The sequence below is a fragment of the Halichoeres trimaculatus genome, unplaced genomic scaffold, assembly GCF_033239565.1.
Source record: "Halichoeres trimaculatus isolate MK-OKI-2021-1 unplaced genomic scaffold, fHalTri1.1 fHalTri1_scaffold_7, whole genome shotgun sequence".
Classification (NCBI taxonomy): domain Eukaryota; kingdom Metazoa; phylum Chordata; class Actinopteri; order Labriformes; family Labridae; genus Halichoeres; species Halichoeres trimaculatus.
This window is the reverse complement of record NW_027437185.1, coordinates 23736414-23753449: the sequence shown is the minus strand read 5'-3', so window position 1 is coordinate 23753449 and position 17036 is coordinate 23736414. Positions and strand designations below refer to the sequence as shown.

At 39.7% G+C, this 17036-nt stretch overlaps 2 protein-coding genes across 2 annotated transcripts; both read left to right on the top strand.

Moving 5' to 3' along the window:
* Nucleotides 1–6584: 6584 nt before the first annotated feature.
* Nucleotides 6585–9763, top strand: cdx4 (caudal type homeobox 4). The gene is made up of 3 exons (XM_074674429.1): nucleotides 6585–7020; nucleotides 8321–8466; nucleotides 9083–9763. Exons 1-3 carry the CDS (start codon nucleotides 6585–6587, stop codon nucleotides 9314–9316), a joined length of 816 nt encoding a protein of 271 aa, XP_074530530.1. The 3' UTR covers nucleotides 9317–9763.
* Nucleotides 9764–10527: 764 nt separating this feature from the next.
* On the top strand, nucleotides 10528–16199 carry chic1 (cysteine-rich hydrophobic domain 1). The gene is made up of 6 exons (XM_074673289.1): nucleotides 10528–10698; nucleotides 12384–12438; nucleotides 13432–13587; nucleotides 13995–14051; nucleotides 14528–14587; nucleotides 14804–16199. Exons 1-6 carry the CDS (start codon nucleotides 10553–10555, stop codon nucleotides 14852–14854), a joined length of 525 nt encoding a protein of 174 aa, XP_074529390.1. The 5' UTR covers nucleotides 10528–10552; the 3' UTR covers nucleotides 14855–16199.
* The last annotated feature ends 837 nt before the right edge of the window (nucleotides 16200–17036 follow it).

Sequence of the window (17036 nt, the reverse complement as noted above, 5' to 3'; positions counted from 1 at the left end):
TTTGAGTCGTTAACAATCTCTCTGTGAGGATTTTGTAATGGGAAGTTAAAAATGGAGCAACACCTGAAAGGTAGCTCAGTTCTACTTGCTTCATTTCCATAATCACCTGACAATTTATCCTCCCAATCAGCTGGTCTATTTAAGCTCTGATCTCCGCCTCTGCTCTGCTCATGTTCCTGCTGCCTTACACCAGTGCTGCACTCAAACTTTCGGTCCCTCCTCCTCCCCAGGCTCCGACTACTTTCATTCTTACACCTTGAAGCAGATGTCTAACTTGAGTCTGCTCAAGGTTCCTGCTTCTTTAAAGGAAAGTCCCCCTCACCAATGTGTTTTGTCTAAGTAAATGCTGCATAGTGCAAATTGTTCATGGTTGATCAAGCTGAGATCTGAGCTTTGCCTATAAGCAGGGACTGGATCTTGTTGTTGAGTTTTTGTAAAACATCTCAAGACTAGAAAAACACTCAGAGAGCGCAGACCTCCGCCAAGCATATTGTGATTGTCATGCAACACTTTCGTCCTACTTTAATGTTATACTCCCTTTAAGCAGACTGTCTGCTACAATTTGGTGTTAGTTGCAGGTATGTATGATAATTTGTTACCTGACAGTGTTAAAAATGATGATGAACCAGTTCATATTTCATATTCTGGATCTTAGTATCCAGAATATTGGCAGGATCTGGATCGTACGTTTACATCTGTCAGAAATGTTCGTGACCTTGTCTTGTATTCTTTTGCAAAGCGATCTGACCATTTATCGTGGAGTTATATACACATATGGTGAAAACAGCCCTATCTCACAATGATTAAGAATCCTTTAAAAAAATCCTTTTAAAAAATCCTGTATCCAGATGGATTTCAAAATTTAATCACTTCTTCCTTATCTCATTTAACTTTTTGAGTTATGCTGTACACAGTCAAACAGACAAACTTTCCCAACAACATAACCTCCTTGGCGGAGATAATAAGATTTGAACTGGTGCTATATAAAGACTGATTTCTTATACTAAGACAATATATCATCACTCCTTAATTGCTGCATGTAAAGTAAATCTGTGGTAAGTGAGGAGAGTTGCAGCCTAGATACCTACCAAAACAAAGTTTTTATCAACTCAACCTGACTTTACTGACTGAGCTGTCTTTCAAGCTACTTAAACCCTCTGATGTATGAAATATAAAAACCTGTGTAAATATTTATTCCTGAAGCAATTTTATTTTTCTAAGGACATGAAAAAAAATGAGTTATTTTTACAAGGTTACAGATATGACCCCTCCAGTGGACTACATGCACCTGAGCATTAAACATAAAACAGCATGAACTCAATGTAAAAATTAACTTAAAGCATTTTTTATAACTCCATTAATTATTTATTTGTGATGCTTTGCAAAACATGTTATCACATTTTCACATATTGCAACTCTGCATACTTTATGGTCTTTAAACTTTTTGACCCTCTGATGTGTGTCTGTAACTTCCTAAAAAAACAACAAATATTAGAAACACAGGCTGATGTGCAGATCCACCATAGAGAGCAATGCATTCAGCAGAAAGTGACTTTTAAACAGTGATCCACTGCATAGACCAGTAAGCGCCAGAGGGTTGAGAGCATTTGTTTGAAGGAATTAAACATGAACAAGCTGAGGTGAGATCATGACTGAGTAACACACATATGGAACATTTGTTGGACTAAAAAGAGAAATATTCAAAAAGCCTTTTAGATGTGTCATAATAGAACTTTTACAACAGGGAACATGGGAACATGGGACCTCAAACTGACATGGTTTCAATATGACTTGAATCTTGTTTAATTTTTTCTGCATTGGATCTAAGTTGTATCATTCACCATATGTGTGCCAAACATTGCATAATGTAGACTGACTAAAACAGTCCAGAACCCCACTGCTGCCTCTGTAGCTTTAATGTTGACAGAAAGTTTAATTTCTTTCATAAATGTCTGAGCTTAATGATTCCAGTGATGGAAAATATCTAAGTGAGGCTTAAGAAGTTAATCGTTTCCTTCTAAATTCAGAGAAACATCTGAATTCTTCAACATCCCTGCCCCCAGGACACAGAAACTATTCTCACTCACACAGAATAACAGCTCATAAACAGAAAAATTCTTCACAGCCTGGCCAAAATCTATCTCTGTTGTATCTTAGGTAAACTAATCAAAATAGTGAAACATGACTTATGCTTTGCATATCCTGCTCTCCATGTGTTTTATGTTACGGGGGACAAACTTTAGCCGGGTGCGTGTGTGTCCTCCATGCAGGCAGTTTCTCTAAAAATAGTAGCAGATGGTCTTGTTTTACCTCTCTTCCTACAGAGCGACGCTGTGCGCTGCGGCCACTTCAACAACATCAACCAAGTTATGCAACAAACCGAATTCTTTGGCTGCTTAAACACTGACCGTCACTGATCTGCTACAAATACAACATTCTAAGCTCAGGGAGAGAACTTGAGACTTAAGTTAATGTTTTTTAGCTTTCCACGTTTACACTTAGAGAGGGAATGAACATCACTTCATCATCACAGTTTGCCAAAGAGTTGACAAGCGTGCTTTCCCTGGCATCACTCACTGTGGCCTTTCTAGATCAACCAGACCTCAGATAATCAAACCTTGAAGACAAAGAGATAAGGATCTGTTAAAAGATTTTGATGAAAACATTTCATTTTTGTGACCTCTGTTGAATGCACAGTTGCGTCCCAATAGAATGTTGTTTAGATTGAAATCACAGCTCAGTCTGCTCAGAGCCAGACAACCCAGCATGACCTCTCAAAATATCCTGCAAACAATCACAGCCACCTTTTTGGTGTCTTGAAATGCTGTCCATAAGTCTGAAAATCCCTTGTTGTATATCTGTGCAGCTTCACAGACTTCGAATGTGTAACACGCAGCAATGAGCTCCACTGGGATGAAGAATGAATTTCTCTTACAAACATGAGCATGTTAAGACCACATAATCCCCTGAGTATCAAGTATTACAGTCAAGCATAAATATTGCCCCTACTCTCTGGTTCTGCTCCACAGAACTGTGGATACAATCATATAATGATCAACAGCTGATAAATGTACTTCTTCACATCCTTTTGGAAGCCAGTTCATAACTGACTCAATGGCGCCATCTGGCAAAAAAAGAACACAACCCAAATAAACAAAGAGAGGAAGTTAAAAAGGAGGCCTTTATGTTGAACTAGGTGTGGATTAAATGTGATTATAGCAAAGATTTTATCAAGTTTTATTTTAAAATAAAAATGTGTTTTAGTGTCACCACTCAAATATCTGATTGAGATCCCATTTGACCTCAAACCACAGACCGTGAATCAGTTTTTGTGACTATGAATCAGCACCATGTGGTCAAGCCCTCGCCTCCACGATCAGACTCAATATGAAACTTAACTTCCTGGACAGTATCACAATTTATTCATATGACATGTTTCCTCTTTAAGGAGAAGGACTCTGTCCTTTCAGAAATCAGACTGAGTCGATGTCATAGATGGAAACTAAAAACTTCACTTCATCGTGACAGCAGCATGATAGAGAACGATGAGTTCATTTTCAGGCTCAATATTGTGTGAATGTGGTCAAAACCAAAGCTCTCACTGAGTCATCAGTTCATATTTCACAGTTGTTTAAAAAAATCAAAATTCCCCTAATTTCCCCTTCAGAAGTGTCACAAGAAAGTGTCATTTATTGTATCTGTACTGTTTTCTCCATCATATGAATTTTTGTCTTTTAAGTTCTGTGACTTGGTTTATAAAATTCCACCAAGGCACAAAACATTGTATAACGTCATACTGCTGTGAGTTTCCTGACAGCGGACTTGGGATATGTTTAACTAATAACTTTCAGTCACTTTTCTGAATATCTGGTATTGAAAATATCCCCCAGCTTTGTTGAGGAATGATATGCTGTTGTGCAGACATTATGTGTCATGGTAAATCAGAGAATAAATTGTAAACTCAGTTCACAGGTGGATTTTTTCCTTGAAACTTTTATGTTCAACAGTATGTTAGTTTGTCACTTTTGACAATTTTATTAACTTGTTCTCACTAGGATTCACATTTCATGTAGATAGTCAAACTACAGTAATATGTATTGTGAGAGCATCAAACAGGTGTTTCTTGTGAGTAAAGGCTGCCCTCTTGTGGTCAATTAGGTGACGGAGCCGAAAAAAAAATCTTAAAATCTGTAACCTCACCAACATGGATGAAATATGGAGTGTTAGGTATTTAATGTTTAGCGTGTTTTTTTTTTTTACTAATTTAGTCTAATGTCTTCAAATTGTACTTTTCTAATCTCACAGTAATTTGGATTACTGTTGAAATAATCCAAAATAAAGAAGAATGGCTCATCATTAAACTGAATTTACATACTGACACATAAATGTGCGGTCTTCCTTTCAATTTTGTAACTAAAGGTGGAACTAGTTTTATTCATGATATAAACTATGTAGCTTAAGGTGGATTTGGTGTAGATCTGTAAAATGACTTACACTGTAATGATCTGAAAATCAGGTCGGAATATTTCACTCTGATTTGTAAAGAAATGGCTCATTAGTGGAAAATGTATTACCTAGAGAAGTAAAGGTACCTTTAACTCAAGTTAACTCAAGTAAGGTTAATTACATAAGGCGTCTTTCCACTGCTCCTGGGCAGGTGATTTGAAATTGAAGAACTATATTGAAGTATGTCGTTCCTCAGCAATCCACAAGAGGGCAGCAGTGATTTTTCGGGGAAAAAAAAAAGAAAAGACAGAAAGAAGGGGGGGAAAAGGAAAAAATCAATCAATACCTTGACCAGTGTTGATAGCGATAACCTCGTATGTGTGCAGCACAATGAAGATAGGAAAAAAATTACACCTAGTTTAGAAACCAAAAACCGAAACGTAAATTTTGGGCTATGTGGTCATTGTAAAATGTAAAAATGTGCAATATTTTTAAAAGCTCTGATCTGACCTTTCCTAAATACCAAATTTTAATTCAGAATTTATTTCAGCCATACAAATATTTTGAATCAAAAACAACTTTATCTCGAGTATCTGAACATCTTTTTAGCAGGCAACTGACTGACTGACAGACTGACTGACTGACACTGAATACCCTGAATGTATGTTTAAATCAGAGAGCTGAGGGTCTATGGACTGTCACAGGGCCGACTCAATGACACTGTCTCATAAATATTTTACGGTCAATAAACACATGCATCAGAGACATCCATCAGCATTTATGACTTTGGGCTGCTCTATTTTTAGACAGACCAATTAATTAGCCGTGCTAAACGGGCCCTCAATCACCTGCCAAATTAATCAGACGATAACAAAAAGATATACAGAATGAGAAGGTATTTTTGCCTCTCAAAATAAAGATATTTACCTATATGATGACAACAGAGGCAAATGAAAGAGGAAGCATATAAAAGTCAGGGTATGGTCGTTTTCTGTGAATTAGGGGGGGGGGGATAATGGGATGATATCTTTAAGCTCGGGTATTTAAGGTTTTATGCTATAAGTAGCTTCTTTCTTTACTGTTACAGAAATAATTTGTCAAACTTTTTTTTTTTGCACCAGCTGGTGTCTTTCAAATTCTCAAAGCTACCAAATTCCTTTTTAATCCCTTTGAAACTGCAGCTATTTCGCTCAGAGTCATAAGACCTATTTTAGAAAGGATCAGAGAAAAATAAACTCGCTGTTATTCTCAGAGACAGCGCAGAGTGATGTGTGGGAGCCTCCTATTTGTCATAGGGGGGTTGTTAGAGTTTCCTTGTAACCGGAATTAGCTGTGAAGTGCGACCTTGAGGTGTGAACACGAATACGAAAGGTCCGGCTTGTTACAGAGGGGGGAAAGTCGCTGATACTTTGCACCTCGTTTGCAAGCGAATATCTAAACAAATACAACATGGATCGAGTGTGAAGTGTGGATGGAAACTGGTGAATTCCCACAGTAACAGATTTTTAAAGCAAACAATTGATAAATGTGCTGGATTCTCTGTAAAATGCGAAAACATGTTGGTAGTGAGTCTTAATTTTGCTGTACGTATCCTGTTTTTATGTAGCTGGCTACAAATAAAATAATGCATCCAAGAGAGAAAATCCTTTTCATATGATGTTTAAAGTCTGCGCGCAATTACGCACAGGCCTCTTTGGCTTGGTGCGTTTGAGGCCTCGGTTTATTGCCAATTCGTGCAGCTGATAGGTTGTGTCGTTAATATATTCATACAGAGGAGAAGTCCTGTCCCGGATAGGCCCACTGTCAGCTGATGACGCGCAACAGGACAGGCGCAAGGGGGACAGCTGGGCCGGCAGCACTTCTCTCTTTCATTTGAATGCAAATCTCTAAGAGTTGAGGAGTGGGCTGACGTCAGGCAGGCCTTAGTATACCTTTAGCATCTTGTCAACAGAGACACATCATGTGAGAGGGGAGACAGTCTGGAACTACGTCGCATTCTTACATTTGGAACCCATTTGGACTACAAAAACAGCAGGATTGTTTCAAGCAGCTTCAGGGCTAAAATGTCGCCTTGAAACAGGCCACTCTAACCCCTCTGCTGCATATAACTTATTTTGTTGTTGTTTTTTGTACACATCATGTATGTGGGATACCTTTTGGATAAAGAAACCGGCATGTATCACCAGGGGCCTGTAAGAAGATCGAGCATAAACCTGCCTCCACAGAACTTTGTTTCCACACCTCAGTACCCCGACTTTACAGGATACCATCATGTGCCAAACATGGATTCGCACGCTCAGTCCACGGGGAGCTGGGGGCCTACGTATGGAGCTCCTCGAGAGGACTGGGGTGCATACAGTCTGGGACCCCCTAATACAATTCCTACACCCATGAACAACTCGTCTCCTGCACAGGTTCCGTACTGCTCTTCTGAGTACACGCACATGCATCCTCCAGGATCTGCGGTGTTACAGCCGCCGCCCGAGAACGTAACTGTTGCACAACTTTCTCCTGACAGAGAACGACGCAATTCATTCCAGTGGATGAGCAAAACCGCGCAATCATCTTCCACAGGTGAGGATATCGTAGTTATAACTTGAGTGGAAAATAAAATAGTGGGTTGCCTTATTTTGGCATTTCCTGTGCGTAAAACCAAGTGGATTTACGCACAGAAAAAAGTGTTCCAATTTTGAGCTCTTTATGCAGCCTTTGAAAATTCTGAAACTTCTATACCATTAAAAGCAGTTATTTTTTTATATTCTTCAGATTGATTATTAAGGAGAACCCAGCTGTGAAGGATAGAGAAGAACTCGCCTAAAAGTAGAACAGCTGAACGAAACTCTTGTTCCCTGCATTTGTCCTGCCTGAGTTCTTAAATTTATCTGAAGCCCGTTTTAAAATACAGCAGGTTGTTCTTATTAGCTGTTATTGGAAAAAAGTTTTTTTTTTCATAGCAGCCGAGTGTATAAGATACTAAGCATATCAGATGATCCATAATTGGTTTCAATAACTCATATTTTCGACGAGGAACCAGCTCAGTCTGTTTTCTCTCCTGTGGTGGGAATCGAAGAAGGTGTGAGGCCTCGGCGCCAGGCCCAGTTGTGATGTTAATGTCATGATTCGTGGAGATGTGAGGAAGACTTCCCTGTCACATTGTTTGCTGTTTTCAGTGTTATCCGTCATATCCAGGCGGTGGCCTCTGCTTTCAACACCTCTTCACTTTGATATGCACCAACCTCTCTTCCTCTTCCAGAGTTATATGACCGGAAAGAGTGACAGGTTTCACAGCCTAGAACTGTAGTAGGGCCCTTACAGTAGCACCATAAATCGAATATTTGCATTCATCGAGACCTAAAATAAATCTGCACCATCAGAATTACTCTGAGAATGATTAATTGTAACGGTCCATAAAAGGAACGTGCCCTTTAATAACACTAATGACTGGACTTCTGAGCCCCTTTTGCTCACACTTAAATGTACTCAAGGTGACACCTTCCAGTTAACAGCCTGTAAAATTAAGGAGGAAAAGAGGCCCAGCAACTTTTTTATGAACCTTGTTTTGTATGTGCTTCGCTTTTCCTGCATCTTGTTTGTTAAAATGCCCCTTTGACTTGTCCGTTTTTGATCTGAGCCCTGGCAGTTTGAAATTCTTTGAACTGCAGCCCTCATCAAAGCAAGCCAACAAGCTCAATTTGCGTATCAGTAACAGATGTAAAGGGATGTGTGTTTAACAAGCAGCTAATAAAGATGCTGTGTGGAGATATGAGCCGGTCCTGACATGCTGCCTCCCCTGCGTAAATCTTGTTTAACAATCTGAATGTTGAGAGAGCTCAGTCTGAGGCTTTGTGTTTTTTTTGTCCCATCAAATTTGCAGGTAAAACCAGGACGAAGGAGAAATACAGGGTAGTCTACACCGACCATCAAAGGCTGGAGCTGGAGAAGGAGTTTCATTTCAACAGATATATCACCATCAGGAGGAAATCTGAACTGGCTGTCAACCTGGGCCTGTCGGAAAGACAGGTATGACCAGACTGGTTTAATTCTAAGTTATAAATCGTTTAGTCTTTTAGCCCCTGTTTTGTGTGATCATTTATTAAAATAAAAAATAGGCTAAATGCAGGTTTTAATAAAACGTGTGTTTCAAATAAGGTAATTTTTTACATTAATGTATTGCCCTATTATTTACTGGGACCATTAACACCGTAAATTCCTATTTTACTTTTTTTGTTAGTATATTTATTTGTTTTAATCAATTTGGAAACAGATGTCCTAAAAGTTATTTAAAGGAAAAAAACAATCAATCCATAACGTTACAGCTTCATTTTTTTGCACGAAACATTATCATTTCCCTTCTCTTAAAGCATCACTGGATGTTTTGTTCATTTCACTGACAAAGAAATTGGAGGGGACGCTCATGCTTGCAAGAGAATATGAGAAGAGGAAAAGAATATGAAAAAAATAATTTTGTTTAAAAAATTTAGTTGATAATTTCGATGTTTTACCGTAAATTTACACCAAGCGGGCCCATCCAGAGACAAACACGCCGCCTGCATTGAATTTTTATTATTCTGTTATGTCTTTTCACAATGCCCCTTAGCCTGAAGTTGAATTAAAGCTGTTTTCTGTCATTTTCCAGGTGAAAATCTGGTTCCAGAACCGCCGGGCCAAAGAGCGCAAACTGATCAAGAAGAAGCTGGGTCAGTCTGACGGCAGCGGGGGCTCAGTGCACAGTGACCCGGGCTCCTTGAGTCCTCTGCCGGTGCCGGGGTCACTCTCTCCCTCAGACATCCACGGTTCTCTGTACCCTCCTCAGGGCATGAGCACGTTGCCTTCTATCAGGAATATACAGCAGGTGACAGTGACTCAGTGAAATATGCACACTGTGGAACACCACACAAAACTGAGCACTCCGACACGCGGACAGGACACCTGAACTGACGTCATGACGCACACAGCTGCATGGATGGACTTTTGATTAATAGCAACGAAATGCTGGAGGCTCTTCAAATATTGCTTTTATAGAATAGTTCTAATAACGTGGGGAAATTTTTAAAAAATGAAAAAACTGACGTGTTTCAAACTTAAAAGCTTAAAATGTTTGTGAGTTAATAAGATATAAATATCCTTTTTGTATGTGATGAAATGTTTGTGAATAAGATGAGAATTTGGGTACATTTTAATGAAGTTTAAAAGTGGACTGCAAGCAAATCCTGCCACACTTGAGAAACTGCTTCAACTTGACAAATCAATGACACGTTTTTTTCTGCACAATTTTACCTCTTTGGTGGCCTAGAAAGCAGCAGACAGCTGTTAATGATACGGGTACACATGTCTTTTGCTTGTAACTTTAAATGTAAATAAATTGTTTGTTTTTGCAGAACCACCTGCTATCATTTATTTCTAAAGAAAATATGCTGACAAAGCCTGAAAGTCACTAAAACAAGAACACTGAACATAAAATGATAAGCGTTTACTGGTTTGTAGTCAATTTTCTCGAATTATACCTCATGACTTGACAGTTGGAAAGTTATTTATTTTAATATTTAATCGGCCTATTTGATATTATTTGTTATAATTTTTTTTTTGCCCACTAAAACTCATTTTGTGTCAATCTGCTGTACATTGGCAAACTTGGTTGTCACGTCAGCTACAAGTTCTTCCGTCAGATGTCAGCGGATAGACAACAACCTGGCCCAAATGTTTTTTGTGTGTGTGCGTGATTGGCCTACATTTGACATTTGGCTCCCAAAATTCAGTTTCAGGTGACGAGACGTGCGGCAGGTTCAAAGGCCTTTGTATAATTATGCTAAATGTCTTGTGGCTAAACTGGTTTTGTTGGGGAAGGTTTTCTTTTCCCGATTTTGACTCGTGTCTTGTTAAAAGAAGTTTATTAACCCTCTGACAAACTTAAACTGCCAAAATTACAATACTCTACATGTCATGAGTCTTACAGGTGGTACCTTTAAGGGTGTTTTATGTTCCCCATATGGCAGATAAAAGGTTCAATGATACATTTCAGCTCTTCTCTCTGGGCTGATGAATGCTCCTCACAATTTGGCCTCGCGCGCCCGCTCTTGCGTCCGCGCGCACCCCCGTAGCAAACGTCATGAGCGTCTTACTACCCAACATGGCGGACTTTGATACCATTTATGAGTTGGAAGACGAAGAGGATGAGCACGTAGTGAGCGAGGAACACTTGCCTAGATACTGTCCGGAACCCGTGGTCATGCGAGGAGCCGGCCACATCACAGTGTAAGCGGAGCCGCGTCTGTCGCCTCGTCTATCGCTTTATTGTTTTGATGTCTTCGCCCGGAGCCTGCTTAGCTGATGCTAACCTGCCAGCTAACGCTAAACACAACAACTAACAGTCAGTCCTGTGATTAGACAGAGGAGACAGCTCTACAGTCAAACTTAAATACAGTGAAAACAAACGTTAACAGTTGTTTGTACCCATGGCTACGATAAAGTAAGCAAACTATCTACCAATATTCAACGATAGGCGAGTTTTCTTGTAGTGCACTGTAAGCCTAAAATGTTTGGGCTTCAACGTAATAACCGTGCAGACCAAAACATCAACATCAGCTTATTGCCATTAATAAAGGTAACGAAGTCATCTGTTAAATCAACCCAATCAGTCTCACCATCTGAGACTATTTTAAGGTCAGTTTCTCCATTGTTTACATGCGAGTGTCGGCTCCTGAGCTACAGTTTGATTTGTACTGAAGCTGATGCTTTCCATATATGATGACTGTTAAAACAGGGCAACATATACATGTAAGCAAGTAACCCCTCTGGTGTTATGTCATGTAGTAGTTTTGTGACTTTTTAAAAAGTAGTTTTATTTTTCCTGTTTATCCAGCTTACCTCCCTGAAAATAAGCACACTGTACTGTTGAAAAGTATCTGTCTTAGATGTATTTAGTGACAGGGTAGGCTGGGAGGTGTTCACAGAGATGACAAATGTGTTGGAAAGTATTGATTCCTTGTATTGGTGGGTTTTTTTTAGATACATCATGATTATTACCTGACATTAAGAAAAGGCTGCTAAAACATCTGAATAAGCTTACCATACCATGTAATTATATCAACAATCTAACATGCAAGTCAAAGCTAACTTAAGTTAAAGTAAAATTTCTAATTATATTGCCCTGTTTTTATTCTAAGGTCAGGATACACTGACTAAATGAATGGCAATAAATGACAACTCTTGCCTGATCAACTTTCCACATATTTGAAAATCTTCAATCATAAATCTCTGTACTCACAAAGATAATTGATGCTTATTCTACACTGGAAATCTTTTCAAGTCAAGCCAACTTTCAACTGTACTTTGACAAGACCAGAGTGAGGCTGTTCTGTCTCAAGCGCAGTCACATCTGTAACTTCTTCACCCGTCTGACAACGCCAGACTCACTGAGAAATATGTTCAAAAGAGACATTTCCGGGCCAAGCCATCAACAGCGCACAGCAGACAAACATAAAATATTCCCCCTAAGAGAGTTGATGATAGACTTACTTGCTAGGGATACACCTGTTAGCAGAATCGCATGTAATATCAGTCTTATTTATTTTTCGTTTAATGCCAACCTGTATGACATTTCTGTCTCATAGTTAATAGTGTTTCTTCTTTAAAACTAAACATCATCATATGCTTTTTTCCTGTTGAAATGATAGTCTGTTTTTAAATCTGTACATATGTACAAACTACAAGTCAGTAAATCAGAATTGCATGAAAGGTTATATCAATTTAAGAAAAACTAGCTCTTGTATTTATTTTTGTACAAAGTTATTAGAAATGCCTACACAATTCATTTCAAGAAAATGAAGTCCTGTCGTCTTTTAAAAGCTTTCCAAGGTATCAGGTCAATTTTAATTACATCATCGTGTGTTTTTTTATTTATCATGTCGATGTTCACTTTTCATCTTCTCTTTCTTCAGGTTTGGACTGAGCAACAGATTTGACACAGAATTTCCTTCTGTTCTCACGGGAAAGGTGCAGTTGCTTTCAAGTTTCTTGCACTTCAGTCTTGCTTTCTGCTCAATTCCAAGTGGGGAGAATGAAGCAATTAAAACCACAGTGATTCTTTTGTTTCTCTTTTGGGCCCTTTAACAGCCCTGACTTCCCCACACCAGCCCATTCACAAAACCTTCTCCAAGTTGTTTTGATCTAACGGGGATGCATTTCAACTAACATAGCACGGTGCAGAGAAAGGAGTCTGAATGTGCTGCTGTCCAGCTCTGTAAATGAGTAAGCCATCTATGGGGCTCAGTTGGCAGGGACCCCAGTGTTTTGGAGGGTCCAGCTCCAGGTGATAAAATAATGTAATGAAGACTCTGCCATAGACAAGAAAGGAAAGCTTCCTGGGTCGGACGCAGAAACACAAAAAGGCTGTAGGGGTAAGAGCAGGCTGAGGGAAGTGTAGGGCAATAAAAAGTACCTTCAGCATTGTGACCCAGGGTGACACGTGATGGATGAGGTCACAATTATGATGATTGAAGGGTGCAGATCAGGCCCTGCTGGGCTTTATTCTGAGGTCTTTGGCTGTTTGCAAAGAGACCTTTGCATCCTGTCATAAAAGATTACGACCCCTGTTTTATGGCGTACAGACTCAGAGAGGAATGAGCATCCATTCAAGTTGTTTGGCCGGCGCTGCCACAGGCACTGAGCTTATCTCTTCTTTGAGTCCCTCCTTGCCTTGAACAGTCTAGAGCTTGGTTAGCAAGTCAGGGGTAGAGTATTCAGAGATCTCATCTCATCTCTGGACAACATCTGCAAATATCTACCTGTTGGTTTTCTAAAGCTCTTTGATCTTTGTGAGAAGGTTTTCTTTGCAGCAATTAGGAATCTTTCAAGTCAGCACCACCTAGAAACACTTGTATTGTCTCTCCCCCTCCTGCTCTCAACAGCTCAGGAACATTTGTAATACCTTCAAGGAATTGGTCATTTTGTGCAATAAACAACCTCAATGTGTGTTTTTCTTTGTAGGTAGCGCCAGAGGAATTCAAAACCAGCATCAGCAGGGTGAACGCCTGTTTGAAGAAGAACTTGCCAGTGAATGTGAAGTGGCTTCTCTGCGGCTGCCTGTGTTGTTGCTGTACAGTCGGCTGCAGTCTTTGGCCTGTTATCTGCCTCAACAAGAGAGTAAGTCTCCTGACCTCCTGCAACGCAAGTCAGACACTTTAACTCTCCCTTACATCAGCCGCTGATTACTCAGGGGCTGTTATAGCAATTCAGCTGCATAGCTTTCAGAGTAGAGGGTAATAACAGCTCATGTTCAATTAGTGGCTCTGTGTAGAAGTGACGCATTGCGCCGCTCAGCGTCACTCCTGCTCAGCTCAAGGGTGTGTCATTTAAAGGTGGGGTTAGCACTCAGAATTAATGGCAACAAAGTGGAAATTACTAGCTGGTAAATTGGTAGTTCAGTCCATAAATCCTAACACTGGGGCTGTTTACTGATACCTGTTAAAGTGTTCAGTGTTCAGTGTTCAGGGCAGTGATTTTTTTGCTGCGTGCTTTAATGATCATGTGTTTGTTGTCCATTCCAACAGACGAGACGGTCTATTCACAAGCTGCTAGAGTGGGAGAATAACCGATTATACCACAAGGTAAGAAAGACGACAAATCAGCACCTGTGTGGAGGAGATATTTATTTGTGTCAGTGAAGGTCCAGGATGACTGTGATGGATCATGACCATTAATCTGTTTTCTAAACTCTTAACCCCTTTCCTCAAAGCTGATTCAAACCTGAGTCAGCTGAGTCAGATCTCTCGTAGGATGACTTGGAAGACTGTGAGGTCAGGAGCAGAGGGCCGTGTTAATTTTGTTTTGTCTCACAGCAACAAATTACCGCTAGTAGCTGTGCAAAGGCATAAAGGAAGCTCTTCAGGGTGTCTGGCCACAATTTGACCCCAGCGAGACCAGACAGCCCTGCTCTCAAATTCCCCTGACACTGAAGGGGAGATTTCAGACAGATTTGCTTTTGTTTGTGTGTGTGTGTGTCTGTGTGTGTGTGTGTCTTTGTGTCTGTTGAAGAGTGAAAGAGATGTTCATTCATTGTGTTTGTGCCTTTTCTTCTTGTCAGCTGGGGCTGCACTGGAAACTCAGTAAAAGAAAATGTGAAAGCAGTAACATGATGGAATATGTAAGTATGTTCTCACATAGTCTCACAATTCATAGCTTCGGCTTCATTCTTGGAGTGGAAATGCAAATATGTTCCAGAAGAATGCAAAATGTAAACTAAAGTGAAGTTGAAAAACTTATCACTTCAGCTGTGATTTGTTTTATAACTCATTATTTGTCAAATGTAAAATCTGCTGATACCTTACCCATAATTCCGTCTGTGTCGTCCTCTCTGCAGGTGATTCTTATAGAATTCTTACCCAAATATCCTATATTCAGACCAGACTGAGGAGCCTGTTACAGACTGGATGTGTGGCCCTTGAATCTCCTCCTTAGTGCCTTGTATATAAAGTTTGTTGGAATAAGGGTCTGCACTGGTGTCCGTTTCGATGACGACCCCCCCGCCCCTTTCATCTCCCAGTACCTTGTACATTAGAGTTTGCGACGGTGTCACTTTGCTTTAGAGCAGATTTTGCACATTTTCCCGACAGAACTCGACATGTCCCTTTCGTTGCACTCAGATGTGTGTTTTTGTTACATGTGACAAACAAGTGAAACTCTCGGAAAAAAAAAGTGCATTTACCCCAAAGAACCATCGACCTGTATCCCACCTGCTCTATCAGTAATCCCTTGCAAAGAATGTGATGCCTCCACCTTCCTTAACTAATCCTTGCCTTATGTATAATTTGAAACTCTTGTGTCTGACAGGAGAAGGAAGGCATTGGGAAATTCAACAAGGCTGTACATTTCAATGCTGTATGTTGGGTTTGAATCCACTTCTTTGCAAGTAGGTGGGATGGTTGAGATTGCCTAACGTACATCGTACGACTTCACCTTGTGTGTTTTCTTTTACATTGACCCTCTGTACATGGGAACTAGCTCCTAAAAGAACTTGACCTGTAAATACCATGTTAGGATAAGCTGTACAGTGGTATACCATTGTTTACATAAAGTTACTTAGCTCTTTAGTTTTTTTTTGCCAATATATTGCTGTACCATACTTTTGATTAATGAAAGATGTCTATGTACCTTTCTAGTTTATACGGACCTGTTTACCTTGTAAGCCATATAGTTACAATAATGCCAGAGTCAGGACTGATTATTGCACTTGAGCCCAGTAAAAGTCAGGGTATCAGAAGATCCTGAAGATTCATCCAGTGACAACAGCAGTGCAAGTCAACATGTGTTTTTTGCCAATAAGATGACTCTTAATCATTAGTCATCTGTCAAAACTGGAGATGGTGATGATGATGGTGAGAACTTTCATCCATTCATCTGAGCGTTTTTATCCCAACTTTGCATTCATTTTCTAGTTTTGTACTCTCTGTGCTATGTTTGGTCCTCCTGATGTGTTGAAAAACACATGAATCAGCAGTACACGGGGTGTTATGAGCAGATGGTTATTTTGTTTCAGTCCGCTGTAGTATTATTTCCCTGAATCTTGGTCAACAGGTTGCTGCATTGCGTTGTGTTAGAGTGCCTCTGGAGTAGTCGATGAACCACAGAGAAGTCCAGGTTGAAAATCTGTTCTCTTGTACAAAGGAGAGTTTAAATCCTCCTCCCAGTATTGTCCCTGTTACAATTCTTGTAAATGTTTGTCCTAATCCCTACTGGGAGAAAATAAACTGATGATTTTATTTTTTCTCCTGTTGCGCCTTTTTTTCCTTTCCTTGTTGAGAGACACACTTGGAGAACGGTGTTTTCACGATGTTTTCTTTGAGTAAAAATAGATCATTACTGACAGCTTTCCCTACCCTGCTGCCCCTGCACTATTTGTCATGTTTAACAAGGTGTTGAATCGTTAACTTTAACAAGACACCGTGCTATTAGCTGACACATTTATTTAACCGTGGAATGCTGTAACCATAACCCGCTGCTACTTTCTAACGTCATGGACGAGCAGTCACAGAGTACTTCACCACATTTCTACTGTAGCTCTTTAACACAACCCCCCAGTGCTGTGGTGGTGGGCTTCTCTTCAATGGGGATGGTTTTACGGTCCTTTGTGTTTTTTGTTTCCACATTCACAGTCTGTACCTGTTTAGACAGAAGGCTTCAGTTTACTGCAGCAGAGATACAACAAGACAAAATCAAGTTTCTCTAGCTTCTTAACATGTTTATCCTCAACAACCAGTCAAATAGGGTCTTATTCTAAACACTTCATCATTCCTTAATTAGTTTTTGGTTAAATAACAAAGACATCAGGTATACATAGAAAATCTAGAAACAAGCATCCAAAGTGTATTTTTTAGTTTGAAGCTGATGCCAATCTGCAGAATACTCCACTGTGTCTAAAAACAGGACAATAATTATTTTTAGTTTATGTGCCTCTAATTTCTAAGAGTTTTTTTTCTGTTTAATTTGACGACCGAGAGCAAACCTAATCCTTTTTACTGCTTTGCAACATGTGAAGTGAACTTAACATAAAAAAAACTTAACAGATACTAACTCAATGACTACATTAAAAAGTT

What these genes read in the sequence shown, in the direction of transcription:
- cdx4 (XM_074674429.1), top strand. Translation starts at nt 6,585, where the DNA reads ATGTATGTGGGATACCTTTTGGATAAAGAAACCGGCATGTATCACCAG. An exon ending in CGCGCAATCATCTTCCACAG is followed by an intron (nt 7,021 to 8,320) that starts GTGAGGATATCG and finishes TCAAATTTGCAG; the next exon opens with GTAAAACCAGGACGAAGGAG. An exon ending in TGGGCCTGTCGGAAAGACAG is followed by an intron (nt 8,467 to 9,082) that starts GTATGACCAGAC and finishes GTCATTTTCCAG; the next exon opens with GTGAAAATCTGGTTCCAGAA.
- chic1 (XM_074673289.1), top strand. Translation starts at nt 10,553, where the DNA reads ATGAGCGTCTTACTACCCAACATGGCGGACTTTGATACCATTTATGAG. An exon ending in GGAGCCGGCCACATCACAGT is followed by an intron (nt 10,699 to 12,383) that starts GTAAGCGGAGCC and finishes CTCTTTCTTCAG; the next exon opens with GTTTGGACTGAGCAACAGAT. An exon ending in CTTCTGTTCTCACGGGAAAG is followed by an intron (nt 12,439 to 13,431) that starts GTGCAGTTGCTT and finishes TTTTCTTTGTAG; the next exon opens with GTAGCGCCAGAGGAATTCAA.